Source organism: Prinia subflava, chromosome 23 (genome assembly GCF_021018805.1).
Source record: "Prinia subflava isolate CZ2003 ecotype Zambia chromosome 23, Cam_Psub_1.2, whole genome shotgun sequence".
Taxonomy (NCBI): domain Eukaryota; kingdom Metazoa; phylum Chordata; class Aves; order Passeriformes; family Cisticolidae; genus Prinia; species Prinia subflava.
The window spans coordinates 6,785,946-6,810,161 of NC_086269.1; the positions used below are offsets into that span (position 1 = coordinate 6,785,946).

General features: G+C 45.6%; 1 protein-coding gene across 4 annotated transcripts; it reads right to left on the minus strand.

Moving 5' to 3' along the window:
* Positions 1-234: 234 nt before the first annotated feature.
* Positions 235-20,626, minus strand: LRIF1 (ligand dependent nuclear receptor interacting factor 1). 4 transcript variants are annotated; one of them, XM_063418191.1, is made up of 5 exons: positions 20,466-20,561; positions 16,770-16,845; positions 13,169-14,693; positions 11,503-11,808; positions 235-10,275 (listed from the first exon to the last, which is right to left on the minus strand). In XM_063418191.1, the coding sequence occupies exons 3-5, from the start codon at positions 14,678-14,680 to the stop codon at positions 9,808-9,810; spliced, it is 2,286 nt and encodes a 761-aa protein (XP_063274261.1). In that variant the 5' UTR covers positions 14,681-14,693; positions 16,770-16,845; positions 20,466-20,561; the 3' UTR covers positions 235-9,807. The 4 variants fall into 4 exon arrangements, with proteins under 4 accessions (XP_063274261.1, XP_063274260.1, XP_063274259.1 ...); XM_063418190.1 differs by having other exon boundaries at positions 20,417-20,551; XM_063418189.1 differs by lacking the exon at positions 16,770-16,845 and having other exon boundaries at positions 20,417-20,626.
* Positions 20,627-24,216: the final 3,590 nt, after the last annotated feature.

Sequence of the window (24,216 nt, forward strand, 5' to 3'; positions counted from 1 at the left end):
CTGGAGGTCAAATGCAGCTGAGCAGTTCCCTCCTGTTGGAAGGGCAGCCCTGTGCTGGCTCTGGAGAGGAGTGAACCACACAGGCATGGAATCCCAGAAGGGTTTGGCTCAGAAGGGACCTTAAAGCCCATCCCATTCCACTCCCTGCCATACGCAAGGATACTTTCATTAGACCATCTTGTTCCAGGCCCTGTCCAACCTGGCTTCCTCCCTCCCTCCCTCCCCTTAGCAGCTGTTGGAGCTGACAGGCAGGTTGACCCAGGAATTCTCCTGCCAAGTGTCCCTGTTGCACAGGTGGAAAAGTTGGCCAAGGCAGCCCACGTCCTCTATTCCCTCCCAAGCCAAGAGCTGTCTCTTAAACACGTGAGAGTGCGACCCCTGTTCTCATGTCCTTGACAACCCTGGTGCTCCCTGAAAGCCTCCAACCTAAGCCAGCTGCTCCTTCCTGCAGCTGCTTCCAGCAGCTCCCAGAGTACTGACAGCCCTTATCCCAACCCTGTGGAGCGTCTGTGTGCTCCTGAGGCGAAGCTCCATGAGCCTCTAACACACCAGCTGGTTCCAGGGTCAATCCATAGGGACAACCTTCCACACTCCACTCATTCCCAGACCAAGCCAGAAGCCTTAAAAACAAGTATCTCAAATTCTACCAACGTACAGCAGATTAAGAGGATATTTGATTGCACACAGATCTACCAAGTACCTCCACAGCTGCCTTTGAGCCCTGCTTGGCAGGAATAGATCCCTTCCCAAGTTACTTCTCAAGGCTTGTACATGAGCTCCAGCACATTTCCTCCCACACCAGAATCCCTTACTATGGCATCTTCCCTTCCTGAAGGACCAAGCAAAGCACCAAGAGAGAAATTATTCTGAGCTGGAGGCCTCCTGGAAACCCCAGCAGTTCCATGAGTAGCTTCTTTCTCCCAGATTTAAATGGGATGTCTCCATCCTTGTTACTGCATTTCCAGCCTGGTTCAGCCAGACTTCAGACAATCCACAGGGGGGAAACATTGTTTGGGGCCAAAAGACGCATTACTACTGAGGGCAGTGGGGTGAGAGGACAGGTGGATGTGATTCACATGGAGTCACAGAGAACCCTGGGCATCATGGCATGGGAAGGTTTCCCCAGTATTGTATTTCACCTGCTGATGAATCCTTAGGGATCCCAGTCGCCCTGGAGAGCTGCACGCTAGGCCATACACTTCCTAAGCAGGGAATAGGTAAACCCCAGTTCCTAATTAACTGCTCCAATATAGAAAATGTGATGTTTCAGCTGAGAGAATCCTTTGCCTCCCCTCAAGGCTCATTAGACAAATGGTTTAGGCAAGAGATGGCCCCCAACAGTGATGGGATCCCTGTGGCGGAGAGAGAGATCTTTGCCTGATATAATGGGAGAAGAAAAAACCCCAATTGATTCATTCATGTAGCCCTCAAGGAGGCTCTAGAAGGCATCTGCCTGCTCACAGGGCTTTCCTCACCTCCCCTTCACTGCTTTCTCTGTGGATCTCTGTGAAACATGGAGAGGTTGATCCCAACAACAGACATCCAACCTGATGCAGGCAGAAGCAATTGCTGCACCAGAGTGCAGGAATTTCTCTGTAACCTAATGTCACTGTGATGAGCCAGCCAGGGCTGACTGAGGTTTAGGTTGGACATCAGGAAATATTTCTTCCCCAAAAGGGTTGTCCAGCCCTGGCACAGCTGCCCACAACAGTGGAGTCACCAGTCCTGGAGAGATTTAAAAAAAAAACGTGGATATGGCACTTGGAGGACATGATTAATGGTGGCAGTGCTGGAGAACAGTTGGATTCCACGATCACAGAGGGCTTTTCCAACCTCAAAGATACTGATTTTACTGCCCAAACCAGTACATTCCTGGGTTTACAGGAATGTAAACCCTCCTCACTGGTCCCCCACCAGCCCCATGTGCTGGGATTCCTGCTCATCTGCAGACCCATGGAAGTTCAGCCTCAGGGCATCCAATGCTTCTCCGTTTAACAACCTCCTCAATGCCAGGAAAACCCTTTTTCTGCTCTCTCACCTTTTGCAAAGAGACAAGGATGAGCTCTACCGAGGAGCAGCTCCCTGCTCCCAGCTGCTCCAGAGTTACACACCCTCAGTGAATCCCCGCCTTTTTCCCCTTCTCTGCAGCCCCACCAACAGCCATGATCCAGGGTCGGGGTTGGGTCGCACCTCTCATAGAATCCTCATGGTTGGAAAAGACATTCAAGATCATCCACCCAAGTCCATCCCCCACAGCCACTGTAGCCCCATAAACCCTAAATCACATCACCCAGCGAGATCCAGACACCCTTTAAACAACTCCAGGGATGGTGCCTGCACCAGCTCCCTGGGCAACCCCTTCCAATGCCTGACCAACCGAGCCCTGAACAGACTTACAGGGTCCATTAATATACCTGAATTGCCCTGCCCAGCCTCCTGGGACCTCCTCACACACTCAGGGCCCATGAGCTCCACATGAGCCCAAGCCTGAGCATCCAGCCCTGGCACGGGCTGCTGTGGCTGGCCCTGGTTCAGCTCTGCCCCAGGACTTATTCTGTGGAGAATCCTCAGATCTCAATTCACAGAATCCCAAGATGGTTTGGGTGGGAAGGGACATTAAAGATCTTCTCATTCCACCCCTGGACACCTTCCACTATCCCAGGTTGCTCCAAGCCCTGTCTAACCTGACTTTGGACACTCTCACGCATGGAGCAGCCACAGCTCCCCTGGGCACCCTGTACAAAACCTCACCACCCTCTCAGGGAAGAATTTCTTCCCAATATCGCATCCAACCCTGCCATCTGGCGGTGGGAAGACACTCCCTCTTGTCCTGTCACTCCATTCCTTGCCCAGTTCCTTCTCCAGCTCTCCTGGAGACCCTTTAGGCATTGGAAGGAGCTCTAAGGTGTCCCCAGAGTGTTCTCTTCTCCAGGCTGAACATCCCCAGCTCTCCCCGCCTGGCCCCAGAGCAGAGGGGCTGTAGCCATCCACAGCCTCCTCTGAACTTGCTACAGCAGCTCAACATCCCTCTGCTGCTGTTGAGCCCCAGGGCTGGAGGCAGCTCTGCAGGTGGGGTCTCAGCTGAGTGGGGCAGAGGGGCAGAATCTCCCTCCCCTGCTGCCCACACTGGGGGATCAGCTGAGGGCTTGGGGGATTTCTGGGCTGAGACATGTCCAGGTCTCACCCACTGACACCCCCAAGTCATTGTCCCAGGGCTGCTCCATCTGCTCACCGCCAGCCTGGATCCACCCAAAGATCACCCCGACCCAGGTGCAGCACCTGGAACTTAGCCTTGTTTAACCTCCTGAGTTTCCCATGGGCCACTTCTGAGCTTGTCCAGGTCCCTCTCTATGACTCTTTCCGTCAGGGGTGTCTCTGCCCCCTCAGCTCAGTGTCACCTGCAAACCTGCTCAGGGTGCCCTTGATCCCTTAATTTGTCATTAATGAAGGTGTTAAATAACACTGGTCCCAGTACAGAGGCCTGAGGGACACTACTGATCCCAGTATGGACCTGTGAGGGACACCACTGGTCACCCATGCCCATTGGGACTCTGAGATGTTGACCACAACTGCCTGGATGTGGCCATCCAACCCATTCCTTATCCACCTGACAGTCCACCTGTTAAATCCATCTCTCAAATGTAAACGATACTGGGGAGAACCACGTCAAATAGTTACAGAAGTCTAGATAAATGACATCTGTCAGCCTCCCCTTATCACTGATGAAGTCACTCCTATTGAGCTTCTCATCCACTAACACCCTCAGGTCCTTCTCTTCAGGGCTACTCCATTCATGCCCCAGCCTGGAGTTGTGCTGGGGGTCACCCCAAACCAGAGGCAAGAGCTCGTTCTTGGCCTTGTTGAACTTCATGAGGCTCACATGATCACAACCTCTCCAGCCCATCCAGGTCCCTCTGGATGCCCTATCCCTTCCCTCCAGCGTGTGACTCCACCAAACATCTCACTGTCAGCAGCATGCTGAGGGTGCCTCAATCCCACCTGTCCATGTCACTGATAAAGACAGCACTGCTCGCAACACTGACCCCTGCGCCACCAGTTGTCACTGGGCTCCACTCAGACATAATTGTCTACAGCTGCAGACCACAACCCTTTGAGTGCTGCCATCCAGTCAATTCCTTATCCGGTGAGTGTTCCACCCATCAGATACATGTCTCTCCAGTTTTGAAACAAGGCTGTCTTGCAGGACAGTGTCAAATGCTTTGCACAGTCCATGTACATGATGCCAATCACTCGGCCCTCACCTACCAGCACTGTCACTTTGTTGTACAAGGCCACCAAATTTGTCGGGCACGATTTGTCTTCTTCATGCCTTCTTGCCATGTTGGTTGCCACCAATCACCTCTTTATTTTCCATGTGACTTAGCATAGTTTCCAGAAGGATCTTCTCCATGATCTTGCTGGACATCAGTGGGACTGATTGACCTGTAGTATACTGCATCTGCCTTATTCCTTAATTTAAAAAATGGGGATCAAATTTCCCATTTTCTAGTCAGTGGGAACTTCACTGAACTGCCACAGCTTCTCAAATATGATGGAGAGTGGTTTAGGAACTTTCTCTGCCAGTTCCCACAGGATCCATGGATGCATCTCATCAGGGCCCACAGACCTGTACACCTTCATATTCCTTAAATATTTCTGAATTTTATCTTCTCAAGTCCAGAGAAAGGAACTGAGCTAGTGAAGGTAGAGAGTGTAAGTCCTGTAAGTAATGGATGAGAGAGCTGGGCAGCTCAGCCTGGAGACGAGGCTCAGGGAGGGCCCTTCTGGCTTTCCACAACTCCCTGACAGGAGTGCGCAGCCAGGTGGCATCAGGCTCTGCTCCCAGGGAACAGGGACAGGACAGGAGGAAACAGCATCAAGTTTTACCTGGAAAGTTTCAGGTTGGACATCAGGAAGAATTTCTTCCTGGAAGGGGAGATCAGGTATTGGAAGGGGCTCCCCAAGGAGATGGAGGCAGACACTTCCTTGGAGAAGCCCACGGAGTGCCTGGATGCGGCACTCAGTGCTCCCGGCTGAGTGACAAGGTGGGTATCAGTCACAGGTTGGACTCAATGACACAGGTTTGACTTGATGACCTTGGAGGGCTTTTCCAACCTTAAAGGTTCTGGGATTCTCCTCTGTGGATGGTTATTCCTTCTTCCAGTCCCTGCCTTTGCCCCTGCGACTCTGGTGGTGTGACTGGGTCACTACTCAGCAAAGACTGAGGCACAAACACTGAGAACCACAACCTTCTCCACATCCTGGTAAGCAGGTGTTCTGTTTCCTTCTGGAGAGGGCCCACATTTTCTCCAGTCTTTCTTTTATCACCAATGTACCTATAGAACCTTTTCTGTTGCCCTTGATGTCCCTGACCAGATTTAACTCTACCAGGGCTTCAGGTTTCCTAACGTGATCCCTCACTGCTCAGACAATCCCTCTGTATTCTTCCCAGGCTGCCTGTCCTTGCTTCCATACTCTCTTGAGTTTGTCCAGGAGCTCCTTGTTCACCCTCACAGGCCTCCTGGAGTTTTTGTCCAACTTCTTTGTGCTTAGGATATGTTGCTCCTGAGTTTGGAGGCGATCCTTAAATATCAACCAGCTCTCCTGGGTCCCTCTTCCCTCCAGGGCTTTATCCCATGAGACTCAACAATGCAGATCCCTGAAGAGGCATCCTGAATCCCAGGGCTCACTGTGCCCTCCTTGTTGCCCTGAGGATTCCGAATCCACCATTCCATGTTCGCTCAGCCCAGGCTGCCCTTGAGCTTCTCATTCCTCACCAGGTCCTCCTTGTTGGTGAGCTCCTCTCCTTGCTGGCTCCTCTCTCACTTGGAGGTGTTTATCCTCAATGCATTCCAGAACCTCCTGGATCAGTTATGCTCTGCTGTGTTGTGAACATGACACTGCTGTTGTCTGTCCAGAGCTTCATCTGATGCCTGTTCCTGGTACAGCCCCCTTAAAGCCATCCCCAGGTGGCTTCCTGGGCTGCACCTGACAATGCCCAGATCTGGGTCAGTGCTGGGCTTGCCTGCCTCAGGTTTGCAGTGGGACTTGATGATCTTGAGGGTGTTTCCCAATCTAAATGATCCAATAATTCTATGTCTGGGACAGACCTCTATGAAGGTTTGTGCCTCACATAGAAGTTCTGGGGCTGTGGTGGGTTTCCAGTACAGAAGACAGGCAAAGGGACAGTCCTGGCACCAGGTTTGGCTGATGCTGGCAACTTGCCCAGCACCATCTTTCCTTCCTGTTCAGTCCAGCACTCACTGCCACCTCTGCTCTTTGGACTCTGAAATTCCTAAAAGGTCTCCTGCTGATTCCTCCCAGGAATTTGCTTGAAGTCATTAATATCCTAAATCCATGGATTTCGTATGTACTTAGCACACCAATCCTGGTGTGTGACACCTTCCTGCCAGCCCGGGCTGCACTCAGGGATGGCCACCAGTCACCTTCACTCCTGGGGTGACAGCCAGCATTCCCAGAACTCTAGTTCTTGCCACAGACTTCATAAATTGGGGGAGTTCAAGGATGAACAGGGCAGTAAAATCCAATCCGTGCTGCAGATGGTCTGGATTAGGAGCAGTTCCAACAGCCTCAATGTCCTTGAAGCCCCTTTGCTCCTTTTGGAACAACTTTCCCCCATCGGCACATCAAGAGGCTTCTCTTGGCTCTCAGTGATCCCTCCAACCTTGCACTAATGTTGTTCCAAGGAAGATCTCTCTCTTCCATACTTGGTTTCACTCTTTTTCTGAACTGCATCAGGTGTTTTTCATCACCATATTGGAGATAGTCCATTCACCTTCTTCCACCAAATCCTGGTCCCATTTCTTCAAAATTTTGCAGTGAGGATTCTTCTCCCAACTTTGAGTATTTTATCATCTCTACAAAAAATTCAGGCAAATGGACTACTTTGTTAAGGAAAATAGGTTCTGGGAGAAAGAAGATAGCATACTGTAGAATTGTTGTTATGATTTTCAGATGGCACAGAAATTACAAGACTCTTGTTGATATGACGGTAAAATGAGAGCAAGCTTTATTCTTCTAAATTCTACTTTTAGTAGTTCAGTACAAAGAATGTGACTGGTTATTAGAGTCTACACCCTTTTATAAACATCTTTTGCCAGTAAACGTTGGAAAAATACCACCTGCAGATGGTTTCTCACTTCCCAGGGTTTGTCTGAATTCCTCCTTAAGATTTTCCCAGTCCAGAATGACAAAGTTGCTCGCCTGCCTTTCACAGACACTGGCAGAGCCTGAAGCCTAAATTCAGACCAATTGTCTGCACCCATATAGAATGTCAATGCTGGAATCCTCAAGTGAAACAAGAAGATAAAGAGAACTCTGCCTCATTAATTTTCTTGGACATCATTGGAAAACAGAGGAAAGAGATTTGTTAGAGGACAGTAAGTGAGCAAAGCCTGTTGGAAGAGCATCTACCAGGTGATTGCAGCACCAGATACATGACATAAGGCTGCCTCAATCTCCTTCCCAATTCCCACTTCATCCTTTCAGCTGGGATGGAGTCAATGTCCTTCACAGTAGCCTCACATCATGCCATGTTTGGGATTTTGAGGAGACTGCTGATCACACACCCATGTTTTGAGGAGAGCTCCCACGACATCCAGGTTTTCTCCTCTTGCTGTGCATCCCCTAGCAAGCTTGCGATGGACTGGAATTTGGGGATGGACGAGAAACTAGGAACAGATACAGCCTGGACAGTCTTACCAGACTGATCAAAGGGATATTCCATGCCACAGGAGGCCATACTCAGCAAATAAAAGCTGTATGAAAGCAGGAGAATGGAAGGACATTCGTGGTCACAGTATTTGTCTTCCAAGTGAATACTGTGCCCAGAGACCCTGGAAGTGGCCGATCTTCTGCCTGCTGACACAACATGGTGACTGAATTCCCGATTTTACTTTTTGTGCCAGCAGCTTTTGCTTGACCTGTTAAACTGTCTTTATTTCCACCCACAATTCCATTCTTCCATTTTCCCCCATCCCGCAGGAGGGGAGCGAGTGGAGCAGGTAGGTGTCTGGGAGATGGTCAAGGTCAATTCTGACCCAAAACACCCATTCCATACACAGTGAGCCTGTGGATACCCAAAGAACCACCCTGACTTGCTTGTTCCACCACACTTCCCTCCTACCAAGTAATCTAAATCACTGCAGAGTTTATTTCCATTATTCACCTTCCCTCCTCACCTGTCACTGTGCATCTGGTCCATCATCTTGGTCTAGCTCAAACTCTTCCTGTTCCTGGAAGTGTCACAGGCCAGGCTGGACGGGGCTTGGAACCTGGGATAGTGGAAGGTGTTCCTGCCCATGGCAGGAGGTAGAATGAGATTAGCTTTAAGGTCCCTTACAACCAAAACTCTTCTCTGATTCTGTGATTCTTCAGAGCAGGAACTTTCTTTTTCTTCCCTTGAGAAACCTTTCCTGTCTCTCCAATCCACTGGAATTTTTCCCACTGCCAAAACTTATATAAATAAAAAATATGGGACTAAGCTCTCCAAGAAATATCCATCCTCCACCAAAACCCTATAGATCAACTGGGCATCCAAGGGATAATAAATGAAAACCCTGCAGATGAAAATTTCATTAAACAAAATAAGAATAAAAAACAAAAGGACAGTAAAAAACAGCCTCTCGTGAACACAAATTTGCAGCAGAGCTCTGCCGGGATTGGCGATGTTTAACATAAACATAAATAGACAAGAACAAAACAATGACAAACTCTGCTGGCAAAAAAAGTTATTAATTGATGGAAGGGAAACTGACAAGCTGCAGAATGAACTTGCAAAGATCAAAGACATGGACAACAGAGGACAAGGAAAGGTGTCCGTACACATACAACAGAGCATGGTGGGAAAATACAAAGTTCTAAAGAAATTAAGATGTAAAGACAGTTTGAGGGCACATCCCCTCCTACAAGGCAAACTAAGGTACCACAACTGAAGATGGCAAGAGACATGTTCAAACAACAACAAATTAAAAGACACCCACTGAGGATTGGTAAAGATACCACCCAGGGACAAAGAAGTCTTTTAGCATCAAGAAATTATTATTAACACAATTCTGTTAAAAAAAAAATCCCACCCTTCCAAAACAACCCCACAACCAAATTTCCACATTGCACAACTGGCCGTGGCCTTATAAAGGCTCACAATAATGACAGGGAGAGCCATGAATCCAAACAACTGTTTGCTGTTTTGCATGGCTCCTCCTGCATCTGTCTTCACATCTGCATTTTTTTTTAATACATATATATGTGTGTATATATATATATATATATACATATACACAAGTTTTTGTATAAATATCTGCATTGTTACTGCCTAAAGTCTAATTCCCAGATCCTTTAAATAGCATTTATTAACACTGATGTTGACCTCTTCTGAAAATTGACAGTTCTCAGGAAGTCATCAAAGTTCTCATGCACATGAGAAAAATAAACAAAAATTATCTACAACTAGGGTTTGCAATTTGCATTGGGGTTCTAAGAGCCAGATGATGGAATTCGAAAGGGGAAAGTTTTGCTAATACAGAACCCCCTTGATTCAAAATATGGGGAATATGCTGGTAAAAATGCCCTTTGTCTGTGCTCTTGGATCATGTCCCAGAAGTAGAATTTGATGGTCCAAGTCTCTTATTTCTGGCATTTAACAAAAACCTACAGTTCTCTCAATACAAACATACGTAAACTTTACTAGTTCTTCCATCTACCAGAAATATTAATTTAAGCAAGGGATTCCCTCTTGAAGTCACTGAAGAGGTGATGCACAAGGTTGGGATCCCCAGGGCAGGCGTTTCAGCTCTGCTGCATTTCCCGGCGCATTTCTTCCAGAGCTGCCTCCCGCTCCCGCAGGAGCTGCTTCAGTCGTTTGATTTTTTCATCCCGGATTGTCTCATCCAGGTCCGGGGGAGCCACAGGAAAAGCATCATCTCGGAAAGAACCTTCCAGAATGGAAGGATCCTCTTCAGAAGTCACTGAAACTGAAATCCCTGGGTGGGTAGTGTCACTGCACCAGGGAAACGTGTCCTGCTCTGAGTACCTCCCTTGGGACACTCCAACAGAGTCAGTCGGAACACTTGGCTGTGGTGAGGCTGGTGGAGGTGAAACACTCCTGCTAAGTGCACTCAAACTCGAGCTGGTAGTTTCTAAACTGGGACTTGTGGCTGATTTGAGCGAAATTCTCCTCCTCTTGCCATTGTCCAACAAAGGTGAGGATTTTATTTTCCTTTTCCTAGTCAAATCCTCTTCCACATCCACAATTACCTGCACAGTTAGAAACAGACAAAATTCACTTCTGTTAAACTCAGCATCATCTACATTATAACATCAAATTCTCTAAGCACAAATTACAAGTTACTTGTTGCAAGCTTTTTAAAATTACTGCCTGCAAGAAGTTTCTTTCAGCACAGGAACAAACAATGTTTCATGTTTTTCTAGCAAAGATTCCCAGTTAACAATTCTAGAACACTGAATTCCTTCCTTAGTCAACACTGCATGTCTGCCTTTCCTGGGCACATCCATAATTTCCTCTGGCTGTTTAAGTTAACACTACTGCAATACAAAAACTTTCTAATTTGATGGGAAAATTCAGTGTAGAAGAATTCTTCATGTCTACATTTCCAAAACCTCAATCTGAGGAGTAATGTCCATTATCAGACTAAATTCCTCCCAGATGTTTTATTATTTGAATCATGGAATCACATCCTGGTTTGATTTGGAAGAGACCTTAAATCCCGTTCCATTCCACTCCCTGCCATGGGCAAGGAAAACTTCCGTGAGGTTGCTCCAAAGCTCCACCCAACCTGGCCTTGGACACTTCTAAGGGATGGGTAATGTTAACCGTAATGGTAATATTAATGGTAATATTAAGAGCAGCCATGGCTCTGCTCAGTTATTAGCAGATTAGTAAAACCTGAGAAAGTCTTTGATTGAGTAGAATCACACAGAAGAAAATGTAGCTGAACAGAAATACTTGGATGGATAAAATCCTTTCCATGCATTAACATGGAAGTTCTTCCTTCCAGAAGTACCCAACCAATGGCAAAGTCTAGAACAACATTTGTAATTCTAAAGATCGGACAGACCCACAAGTAAATTTCTTTTAACAAACCCATTCTTCTGCCTGTACCCACTGCACTGCTAGACAAACATAACCATCTGCAGAGGGTTAAATATAAACCAGGGTCCTGAGGTCTGGCCCTTATTCCAACAAGGATCTTCATAGTAGTAGGGTCAGTCTTTCTTCTCAAAAGCATTTTTTGTTCAGGTTTCCTCCAGTAGAACCCAAAAACAAAGATAAAAATTCCTAAAGGATGCTCAAGTTACACAGAAATCTCAAACAAGTTCTAGGAACAATCCTCACAGAGATCCCAACAACTCCTGACTCTCCTGGTGAATTCAGAGGTCGGAGGCTCCGAACACTCCCAAGTCTCTCCTGACTAAACATATGTTGCTTTCTGAGTGTGTTTAGCACTGAAAAATCCCAGATACCTTTTCCTCTTTAACACTTTCCTGATGATGACTCATTATTTCCACATCCAATGAGGGACTCATTATTTCCACATCCAATGAGGATGAACTGCAAGAATCATTTTTCCTTTCCAAGCTGACACTGGAACAAACCCTTTCCTCTAGATTCTCACAGAAGGCCTTTAATGGTATTCTCATAAGGCAAACTCTCTCCTCCTTAAAGAGACCAAATTTTTTCCTTAACTCCAAGTATTGTCTCCAGTGTGGGGGCTCTTGGTGTTTGATTTGAATAACCTTTCCCGGTGAATCCATCTTTTCACATTGGATCTGAAATACAGAAACAGTGAGAGAGCAATCAATCACTCTCTCACTCTTATATATATAAACAGATAAAATATATAAATATACAAAAAATAGGTACTAGAAAGACAGGAGAACATTTATTTTGTCTGCCATTCCCCAAGAGCTACATTTAACACAGGTAACACAACATAGATAAGCCAATTTTGACAAATTATATGCAAATTATCGTAGGCAACACTCGTTATTTAACACTCCAAGTACATTGTGGAACATCCAGAAAATGTCCAGGCCAACCAGCAACCACAGAAAAAAAAAAAAGAAGCAACAAGAGAATCACTTGTTCTACCCCCTCAAAGTACCAAAGAAAGAGGAGGGAAGAGCAGGTAGTGTCTTTACTCTGAAATCCAGGGGTTTGCAAATTTAGGGACAAGAACACCAAATTTTCTGGGCTATTTCTCACCAAAGTTAAAGCAAATGCAAATGCTGACACTTGGCATCACACAACACTGGAGAAAATAAATGATATTTTAACCACTTCTCAGGTGACAATCAAAAAACTAGGTCTCACAGTCAGTTGCAACAATTAAATGTCTAAAATTTGCAAAAATACACTCAGCTGACATATCTATTCTGCCTGGACAACACAAATTAATTTCAGAATGATTTTTTTCTCTACAGACAAATTCATCCTGGCCTCTTGAGACAGTAAAAACATGACCCCAAATCCTGCATAGGTAGTTTGGGAATTGGAGGCTTAGAATTTTTAATATATTTTCAACATTATGATCTTAAAAGAATATGTCAATGCAGCTTTTAAGGATCTCAAGAGTTACTTCTGCCTGATGTGGACCCAGGAGTGAAGGAGGTGGACCCTCCCCACCGGGGCATGGGAGGAAGGAAACACAGCTCCTGCCCATGGCTGTTGGAGCAAGAGGAGCCTGGAGCTGACAGTGGCACACCAGAGCTGTCTCTGGAGGACAGACTCTTCCAACTTATTTTCCTCTTGTGAAGCCATGAACTTGTCCTTCTCTACCCTACATCACCCCTACAGTCCTAAGGTTGTGCTGTGAGCATATGGCATCAACATCTAGGAGCCCAAACCATGAACAGCCTCCCTGGAGTTCAGTTATTGCTGACCATTTATCTTGGGAGGAAATCAAAAGCCACCTTTCCTCTGCCCCTTTCTTTTCTATGCATTTCTCACTTGCACATTACAAAATTATTGGGGAAAAGGCCATTTATGGACTAGAACCAACCTCAGAGCAGCATTTCCAGGATACCTGGTTACAAAAATGTGTGAATTCAAGAGCCATTGTATCCACCTAAAACCAGGACCACAGAACCACTGACCAGACACTGAGGTAGCATGTTTATGATTTATTACCTTTGGCCAGCCTTTACTGAGAGCACATTCCTGCTTAGCCTGAGGTAACACAGCCCCTGCTGCGGTTGGGGAATGACTCATGTCTTTGCCATTTTGCCACACACTTTCCTGCATCCCTACTGCTGGAACTGGGATCACGTCACTGCAAGAAACGCTCTTGGGGAAGGGCAAACTCTGTCTCTGGATTACAGTGGGATCCTGCTGATTAGCACTTGGTGTCAGCGCAGCTGCAGGTGTGGAGTTTAAGTCACTTCTTAAGGCAACTGCTGATGAATTTTTGGAGACTGTACATGGTTTGGGGTCTTTCTGAGACAGCACCACTCCTTTGCTTTTCGACAACACCAGATTCACCACTTTACTGGTTATTTTATTGACTTCAGTAGAATCAATTTGCTTGGGTGTCTCCTTTTTAAGTAAAGCATCAGAAGAGGAAGATGTTTGTTTGTCAGCCTGGGCTGACAGAACATCAGAGCCTCTTTTGGTGAATAAATAGATTTTTCCATTGTACATGACCAAAGCATTATCTTTTAAAGGTGCGATTTTGGTTTGGCTTCCACCAGGACCATTAGAACAGAGCGGCAAAATATTTGCAGGATTAACCTCTACATTCTTCATGTCTGACAAAGTTCTCAGGATCTTGGAAGCCACATTATTTGAAGACTTTACAGGGATAAGACAAGCTGCTGAAAGTGGGGCAGTTTCTTGCACGATCCATTTCATAGGAGTTTTCTGGCACTGCTGCCCCTTGGATGTGACTGGCTCAGGAGAAGAACCAGATCCCTTTTGTGCAGCTGTCACTATCAGTGTCTTTGAAACTTCTGTGGCAGATCTGGGGCAAAAGCTCTGCAAGCGCTTGGGCAGGACTTGGGAGGTTTTCACTGTGTTCACGGGTGACACGTAAATAACCGTCGGCATTTTTGTACTGTCAGCTCCTCCAGACACATTGGTGGCTGCAACTGCCAGGATTTTTTGCTGTATTGCAGGTGGCAAAAGAGATGCTGGGACAGATTTCACTTCTGCATCAGCTGGAATCTGGAGGTGGTGTCCAGAGGGCAGCACTGGAGACTTGACAGTCACTGGGAGGGGTCTGGTGCTCACCACCACGTAGTTTGTGCTGCTCTGGGGAGAGGAGCTCGTGATGGCCACATTCTGCAAGGACACTCCATCCATGGGCACACAGCTACTCTGGGCGTTGGCAGCTGCACTTGGAATCAAGCTTTCCTTTTCAGAACTTGCCCTAGCACCTTCCTGCTTGTCTATTGTCCCCGTAAGAATAATCTTTCCAGCATTAGGAGGCTGAAAAATAGGTATCTTAACAGATGAAGGTGCAGCAGTATTGCCAAGCTGTGTCTTAAAAGTAAGATGAACTGGGTTAGAAACATTTGTATTAGAATTATTTGGCATGGCTGGAGACTGAACTACTGGCACAAAGCTTCCAGAAGTTTTAGAAATGGGAAGCAATTTCAGAAGGTTTTTTCCATCTGGTCCCGTTGTCTGAATGACTCGGTACATACAGCCTGCAATGCTTAACAAAGAAAAGGGAAAAGAGAAAAATGAAAGGCAGTGTAAATGAACAAGCATAGGTACTTTAATTCACAAGCATCAGTGAACTCTACACCCAAAGCTGAAGCAAATTAACTCCTGGAAAATGCCTGAGCTGATCTTCAGGAGCTTCCTGCTGACCTATCTGGGTTTCCATTTCAGACCACCTCAGACTGTCTGAAAATAGTATTCAACTTCTATAACCCAGAGTAGCAAAAATGGCATCTTTTTCAGATCAAAAATAAGTTAAAAGACCCCAGGAAACACCTCACATTACCTCTTCTTCCCCTCATGGGGCCTTTGATTATGAAAACTGAAACCACTACCTCCCGATTTCCCAGAGAAGCCTTACTTTTCCCTTTCCCACCTCCTTGTTATTATTTATATCCTTCCTGAGTGCTACGAACTATGAATTTCAGGAACACTTCAAGGAAATACAGGCAGAGTATTGCATGGCAAGATGGAAGCAGAAATTACTCCAGACACAGCAAAGGAATTTGGAAGTAGGATGCGTTTATCTTGTGGAACAGGTGGCGCCTGTGCCTCCATCACACCTGCCCAGCCATTCTTGAGGCAGATACAGACCACAGAGGTGGTTCATCCTCAAAGAGATGGAAAACCTTCAAATGCTACTGGGTTATAAACATTTTTGAGAACAGAAGTCTAAGTCTGGGAAGGAAAAGGCTTCAGAAAGTTTCAGAGGAGAAACACATGGAAACAACACCAGGGACATCTGGAGAGAAAACAGATTTGTTGCAGGTGAAGGTAAGAACTCACCAAGAGACAGATCTTGTCAAAACACCAGTTACTTGTTCCTGCTCCAAATGCCAAGATTTTTTGAGTCCATGCAAGACAAAGAACTCCCCACTCCAGGGGAGTTTGCCCAAAGCAGACTCTTCTGCAAAGAACCCCTGGACTCTGAGCAGAACAATCTACTCCCCAAAACACTGCAAATATGTGTGGGCAAACAGAGCTGCCCTCACTGGAAAGAAGAGACCAAATCACTGTAAGTTGTTTCCTGACAGCAGATCCAGAGCGATTAAAAGGCAGAGCTGCCGACTCCACCTAGAATCACCACGAGCACCAGCTGCATCCCATCTACTTCCTACGTCAAAAAATGCCTTGTGAACACAAGTAGTTCCCAGTAGTACCCAGATCCCGATGACATCAAGTGCTGTCTTCTGTCAGGTAGTTTCAAAACCAGCATTTTTTCTGTCTTTTCGGGCTTCTGACTCAGCTTGGAGCAGTGCCTAGGAGAGCTCAGTGCTGCATCCCGCCACTGTGTGTGCTCAGGGGTCAGCCACCCTTTGCCTTTTCCCATCAAGTGGGAGGTCACAGGAATGCTCTTCACTCCCAAAGATGGGCAGTTGCTGCTGGGGGTCCCATTCCCCTGGGGACTGATACAAGCACCCCACTGTCTGCCCAACACACAAAGGCATCAGGCATGCAGAGCCTTCCTTACTGTGACCTGGGAATTAACTCCCACACCTAGTATTTTGGTAAATGCCTCATTTCAGGTCACAATGTGTGAAATTTGAGATTTCTACATGAGGTATCAGTGCAGTGGACAGGAATTTCTGCAATACTTTTGTTTTAAAGGTACTGAAAGTTAAAATATGGGCAATATATCCCATGGTTTCTAATGGATGCTGTCACTGGAGGGTTTAGGAGCAAAATGCAATTGGATGCTTTGGAATCAGAAAGGAGAACTGGGATGGACTAGCACTGAGAGGTAACAATCTGACAGAACACAGTTTTGCTGAAACGAAGAGAAAGTAGAAATATTTGTGTGTTTGAACACAATTAAAGCAGAGAAAAAAGACTTTTGGAGTACTTGAAACATCCCAGCACTACTGACAATGCAAATGAAGAACAGCAGCACCTCCTGGATCACACTTGATCTCTTCTGTGCTTTCAATTTTTCAACACTTCTTTCATAACTCCATGATCTACAGCCTCAAATTTGCTTCTATATATAAGAAGTAAAGGCAAATTCAGAAGGAATTTTTCAGCAAGTCCCACAAACATCGAACCACTGAACAGAGAAACAGACACTTACCTGCACCCCAACTAACTAGGGCTGCAAATTGGTACCAAGGGGCAAAAGAAACCTCTGAAGAGGCTCATTCCTCCACCTGTTAAAGCAAGGGGACACTTCTAACTTTTGGGCAAGAGATGGGGGAGTAGATCAGAGGGAGAGGAAGCAAGAAAAACAGGGAGAGATGAGCTGAAAATATATTTGCATCAATATTTTCCTCTGCCAGTTTCCACCTCCTCATTCCACTTGGAATCACCATTCACCTCCCGTTCGACAGACTAAAAAACTGGTTATGACTATGCTACAAACTGGAACTTTAAAAGTAGATTGGGGGGAAAAGCATTAATAAAAAAATCTCATTTGCCTGAATTTCAGATCATTCTGCTTTTCATGATTACAGAAGGCAACTGTAACTTTTTATCTCCATGAAAAAGAGCAAGATGCCTCAAAATTGTATTTGCCTGGGAAATAACATTCTTTAACTTGAAACAAATATCAGGTATTTACATGTTCAGAGAATGACAAAAAGCTGAAGTATAGGCAAGAGAGAAGGAAAAGTCCAATGAGATACTGAGAAGTGGAATTCACACAGATTTACTCAAATGATAGATGAGAGAAAGGATCACTGCAAATGTTTTTAGCTCTCTAAGCTGAAAAGGCTTCATTGCAACAATTTCACATCATAAAGCTTTTCCCAGGTGATACAAAGAAATAACCATGAGGAAGTTTCACATCACCAGAATAAAATAAAGCAATGTCCCTATACATTACTGAGTGACGAAGAGAAGAGTTAGAAGTTGTTTTGCTTCAGTATTCAAGGTCACTGCTTCTCTGAATTAATTAATCTTCAAGAATCTCTTAAGCAGAATGAAAAAAAACTCCTTCGGTATCCCCTTTTCAGGGTGTCAGATTAATTTGGCTAAGGAACAGGGTAATTTTTTTCAAACCCCCCCCCCCCCAAAAACCCAAACAAAAACAAACAAACACACTCCCCCACAAATGACCAGAGGAAATCTGTATCATGCTAGGTTGTCCTTGGTTATTTCTTCCATAGTTACCAAAGTAGTTTTCTTTCTCCTCTTCATCCTCCTTCACTTCCCACCTCCCTAAGAATAAACCTCCTCAAGTCTCATACATGAACACTCAGAAATAATCGTATTGTTATGATACTTTAGAAAGACCTAAGGCTGATCCATGAACAAACCCTGAGGGAAATAAGCTAATGGAAGACCAAAAAAAAAAAAAAAAAACGTGGACTGGTAGAAATCTTATTTAACCAGAGATATTATCCAATTCAATTAAAAAATCAAATAAAATTCTGTGACATTCACAGAGGGATCTGTCAACCAGATCATTTTTTTTTGACCCAAAAAGGAGATTTCTTTCAGTGAAAAGTCTGTGTGTGGCAACACCAACACTTCCCTATGGATGTGGCATTAAGGAAGACAGGAAAGCAGAGAGAACAGAAAGAAACTGTGAGATTTATTTCTTTACTTAGCTATTTCAAGACAGAAAAATAAAAAGAATAATCTACATTTCCTTCAGTTCACCAGAATTCCTGTTTTCTTGACCAGACGCATTAGTTTTACTGTCTAAACTTCTCTCACAGTTCATTACTCTCAGTAAGCAGCACAAAACACAAAATACTGAGTATTCAAACACTTGTCTTCTGTCTGTTATGCTAGCATTAACAAAAACATCCTAGGAATATTTTCAGGAAATAGGAATTTTTTTTGCCAAATAATTTCATGCACCAAATGCAGTGCAACCACCAGCACATGATTCCCACAGAAATCCTGCCTGTGCTACTAAAAATGCATCAATGGAAACCAAAGAGACAGACTGGCTCAACTCTCCGGCAAAATCATCAGAAGAAACAATGAGCTACTTTTCCATCTGCCTTCACTCACAAATGTTCCTTTAGGCACAACTTCCATCTACAAATGTGAATAAATAGGCACAATGGGCCCCTCCAGAGAACCAAAATAATTTATTTTAATGGGTTCAGCTGGATTCAGGAAGTGGATTAATTGATTGTAGTTGATACATATTTATTTTATACAGCTTGGATTATCTGGATTATCTGAAAATTGTAACAAAATAATAATAGCAATTATAATAATAAATATATAGTAACATATAATCTAGATACTACAATAATCATCATTATTATCATTATCATCATCTAAAGGAAATCAGGAAAATGATGTTGAATTTGGAGGAATCCTCACCAGAATTTCAATTAAAGCCATCTCTAATGACAGAGGTTTTATCCTAAACCAGAAGCTTTTAATAATGGGAGAAAAAACACTTTGTGTTTGATAGTAATTGTTTCTGGGAACTCTTTTTATCCACTGTGGAATATTCCCTGAGTACAGATAACTGTGGATGTGCAAACTGCCAGGAAACCCTCCCTGTGCTCTACTATCAACCACAGCTCTCCTGATCCACGACCAGGTCCTCCTCCAGCCACACCACCTCTGGCAGAATCTGTGACCATCAAAACCAGCCAACATGGATCCCACGGCAGCCCCAGGATCCAGAAATCACCCCAAACTCACCCCAGAACACACAAAGCATCCTGAGAACTCCTGAGAGACAAGGAAAGACATCAGGAGCCAAACCATGGCTGAAGCCCCTGGGCCTGCTGAACTCCACAGCGTAAAGCAGGAATGGAACCACAGACAGCTGGGCAGCCCCCAGAATTCCCTCAGCACGACTGCAGCCAGCACAATCCAGCACAGCCACCTCTTGGATCATAATGAGGGACCTGATCAGTGCAACTGAGAGTCCAGATAAGAAAACAGGGCTGAGGAAGGGTCTGGAGCCCCAGGAGCAGCTGAGGGAGCTGGAAAGGGGCTCAGCCTGGAGAAAAGGAGGCTCAGGGGGGCCCTTCTGGCTCTGCACAACTCCCTGACAGGAGGGGGGAGCCAGGGGGGAGTTGGGCTCTGCTCCCAGGGAACAGGGACAGGAGGAGAGAAAACTGCCTCAAGCTGTGCCAGAGGAGGTTCAGGTTGGATACTGGGGAAAAATTCTTCATGGGAAGGATGGCCAAGCACTGGCAAAGGCTTCCCAATTCAGAGGTGGAGTCACCATTCGTGGACGAGTTAAAAAAAATGAGCGGATGTGGCACTTGGAAACATGGGTTAGTGGTGAATGTTAGTGCTGGGGGAACGGTTGGGCTCATTAATCTTTAAGTGCTTTTCCAACGCACGTAATTCTATGATTGTGAAAGGTTCTATTGCTCTCACACCCCCACTCCCCCTTTCCCGGCTGCCTCCAGCACATGCCACCCTCACCACGATGTGGCCGCAGTGACAAGAAATACCAAGAGCCCCCGAAAGCAAAACACAACCAAAACACAAGTGGCGTCGAGCCGGAGAGGGCACCGCACGTGGGGCGGGGCTGGAACTGCCCTCAGGCCGCCCCGCTGGAACGGGAACAGGAAAAGGAGAGAAGGTAAGGAAGAGCGGAAGGGCGGGAGGGGGGAAGGAAAGGATAGAAAGGGATGAGAAAGAGATGGGAAAGGAAGGGATAATAAAGGAAGGGAACGAATAGGACGACGCCCTCCCCGCTGGGCCCCGCCCGTCCCGCCGGGGCCGCCACCGCCCCCGCCCTCCCGTTTCCGCCTACGGGTCCCGGCAGGGCGGGGAGCGGTGGGACCGTACCTGGCGGGGCGTCCCTGCGAGCCGAACCCCCGGGCCCGCCCGTACTCACAACTGCGGCCGCCGCTCAGGGCTCCGCGACATGGCGGGGCGGCCCCGCCACGGCTCGGCATTCGCGTCACTTCCGGTCGCCCCGCCCCTACAGCGGCCGCTTCCGGGCTGCCACTTCCGGGAAGCGGCGCCGCCCGGCGGCCGCGGGCAGCACCGCGCGGGCGGCGCTTCCGGTGCGGGCGGAAACGGGCTGGGCGGGGCCGCGGTTCCCGGCATCCCCAGCGGCAGCGGCCTGCGCGCGAGGCATGGGCTGGCCACGGGACGGCGCCGCTTTAAACGGGGTTCGCATGCGCAGGTGCACGACAGCGTGTGGGCAAGGACAGGTGTCTGTCAGAGTGCGGTGAGCACATGCACACGGGAGAAGCATTGTATGTCACCAGTGAGCTTTATGCGTAATATATATTATGTAATATACAAAATTAATAACATAATAGATCATCTAATATAATTATATGACTGTGTAATTATAATTAATTGTGGTAAAATAATCGAAGTAAAAGTCGTAAATAATTACATCTATAATCAAACATTTTAAAAAATCATTATTATGCTCTTACATTTTATATAATTTTTTATAATATCTATTATAGATTTCATGAAGTAAAAATATTTTTTTATTATATTATGTAGATGCTATGAAAAGGGGCATCTGACCCTGCACAGTCTACAAAGATACACGTGTACATAACAGGACATTGTGTGAGGCTGTGATATATATATATATGTAATATATGTTGATACTATATATATCATAATTATAGATAATGTTCTAATATAGCAGCATGTATAGTACTCAACAGCAAACAATAACATGACCCTGTGGGATGTAATAGTAAATATAAATACAAGTAATACACTGCATAACACATGGCAGATATAAAATATCCTGTGTGTTTTGTTACATATTCTGTGTTATTAAAGGTATATAGAGAAATGAAATAGTGCCTGGGAGTGTGTGCGTTTGTAGAGTATAAATATATATAATCTGTGTATAAAATGGTGAGAGAGTGAAAATAACACAAATCACATTATCTATTGGTAAGCGCTCTATGGTGTAACATTAGGATAAAAGGATGTGTGAGATTGTGTAAACACATGGACCATAATGTATGTGTGTATGAGTCTGTAAATACATACACCAAGGGCGTTTGTGTATGATGGAAATATTATGTGTGTAATACATTTTGTATTGCATATTATATTATATTATATTATATTATATTATATTATATTATATTATATTATATTATATTATATTATATTATATTATATATTATGTTACGTTATGTTACGTGAAATGAAATGAAATCAAATTAAATTAAATTAAATTAAACTTATCAGGTTGACAAGGGGTGAACTGGTCACAGGTTGGACTTGGTGATCCTGGAGGGCTTTTCCAACCTCAATGATTCCATGATTTGCAGTGTCAGACTCTCTTGCATGGAAGGGAAGGGTTTCAAAATGACCTGTTAAGTTTTTGCTTTCACCAACCAGAAATTGGCAAAGTGACACAAAATGCTGGGGACGCATTTGGCTGTTCTCCACATGTGGAGGAACAGCTTTGGAAGCTGTGACCCTCCATCCGTGTCTCCAGGCTCATCCTCCTTCTTTGGCAAGGATGAGCCCGTGTGGCTCTGATGAACCAGGACCATGTCAGCCCAAACCCCAATTTCCCAGAGCTTCAGGTGCTTGCCCAGCCCAGAGCCAACACACTGACAGTCACCAGTGTGGCCAAACATGGTGTTCCAAGTCACGTTGTCCATGAAGATAGGCCAGGTTGGATGGTCTTGGAGCACCCTGGGATAGTGAAAGGTGTCCCTGCCTGTGGCAGGGTGCCCAATCCACACCAGTCTGGGATTCTGATATGTTACAAAATTGCTTGAGAGAATCTTGTCACTGATTTTCATGTTGCTCCTTGGGAACAGATTGAAAAACCCTTTCATATTCTGTCCTCTCTCTATTGCTCTGTGCCCAGGACAAGAATTCCAGAATCACTTAGGTTGAAAAAGACTTCCAAGCCATCAAGTCCAACCTGTAACCAGTCACTAGCTGGACAAGACCACTGAGTGCCACTTGCAGTCACTCCCAGAAAATGCCCAGGGATGGTGACTCCACCACCAATGGATCCCCCATTTCTCTCCTCCACCCCAAGCAAGAGAATAAGTCAAAACTCTCTGGTTTTGTGAATGTCCTGACTGTGGTAACAATGGGGTGTTGGGGTAATACAGGAGAAGGTGGATGTGTCCTGAAGAAACCATATCCATCCCGTGGAATACCCACACTGGAGAAGGAGAAATGCTAGGAAGAATGAGCAGCAGAGGGGAGTTTTTCTGCACTGGCCACATTCCCCATTCCCCATTCCCCATCCCTGCTGCACTGCCCAGGCTGAAGTGAAAGAGAGGAGTTGGGGATGTGAAGCTGAGCCCGGGAGAAGAGTGGTTTGAATCTTGTCTTGCTTTCTCACCATCCAAGCATATTTTAATTTGCAATAAACTAAATTAATTTTTCCAACATCAAGTGTTTGCCCATGACAATTATTGGTGTCACGTGAAGATTACAGGAATTTGGCAGAAAATAATCCCCCCCCTGTGTCCCAAGTGGTCCTCAGAGGGGCTGGGAAGAGCTGGGTTGAATTTCTGATCATGACCAGTTGGGCACCACAGCTCTGGTCCTGTTCAATGAGGACTTTAATAATCACAAATTCACAAACAGTAGGAAATACTGAAACAACAGAAATACAGGTTTGGAATTGCCATTGATAAATGCACCAATAGAATGATGACGATGATGATGATGATGAACAACAGCAACCACCATACTAATAATGATGTGCTAACATGGGTAATAATTGTATGCAAAATGTTACCAAGTGGGTATCCCCGGCTGGGAGAGGGGAGAGAGCAGAGTCACCCACTGATTCTCTCCAAAGTCGTCCTCTTCACTAGTGTAATTTATGCCCAACCCAATCATCCTCCTCCTATATTATGTACAGCATGATCCAGGCAAGGAGTTGAATTATAAAGTCACCCACAGAATCCTGGAATCGTTCCGGTTGGAAAAGCACCCCAACATCATTGACTCCAACCTTATCAGCCAGACCGGAGCACTGAGTGCCACATCCAGGTATTCCTTGGACACCTCCAGGGATGGAGACTCCAAACCTCCCTGGGCAGCCCCTTCTAATGCATAACCACCCTTTCCATGAAGAAATTCCTCTTCATGTCCAACTTGAACCTCCACTGGCACATCTTGAGGCTCAAGACACAGAGGTTTAGACCATCTTCTGATCTCTGTGGTTCCTGATACATCTAAAAAATTATAGTCTTTAGAATTACTATTCCTTCATAAATTAAGACTGAGTTTGGAACCTGCCATGAAAACCAGTGGTGGGCTTACACAGAGAGAGGTGTCATGGGGACACTTAAGGACATGTGACACCAGGCAAACGCACCATGACTGGTCACAATTTGTCCATGTCACTGCTTTGAGATGATCCTGCACTAATCCAACCCTTGGGCTGCATCAAGAGGTTACCACCATTTCAGCAGAGAAGAGAGCCTTTACAAGCTCTCGTACTTCTTGGCCAGCAACTCATCAATGGGATTTGCTTATGCCCAAACTCGTGCTTGTGAATCTCTTTCCATTTTTCCACAAGACCTGTAATCCTAGTCACAACTCAGAATCACTGAATCATGGAATCATTCTGGTTGGAGAAGCCCTCTAAGATCATTAAGACCAACTGTTAACCCAGA

Coding starts and splice junctions, on each gene's coding strand:
- LRIF1 (XM_063418189.1), bottom strand. CDS start 20,526: ATGCCGAGCCGTGGCGGGGCCGCCCCGCCATGTCGCGGAGCCCTGAGC. Junction 14,694..20,416: donor TCGCAGGGACGCCCCGCCAG/GTACGGTCCCAC, acceptor TTCTTTGTTAAG/CATTGCAGGCTGTATGTACC. Junction 10,276..11,502: donor AAAGTGTTAAAGAGGAAAAG/GTATCTGGGATT, acceptor CTAACTGTGCAG/GTAATTGTGGATGTGGAAGA.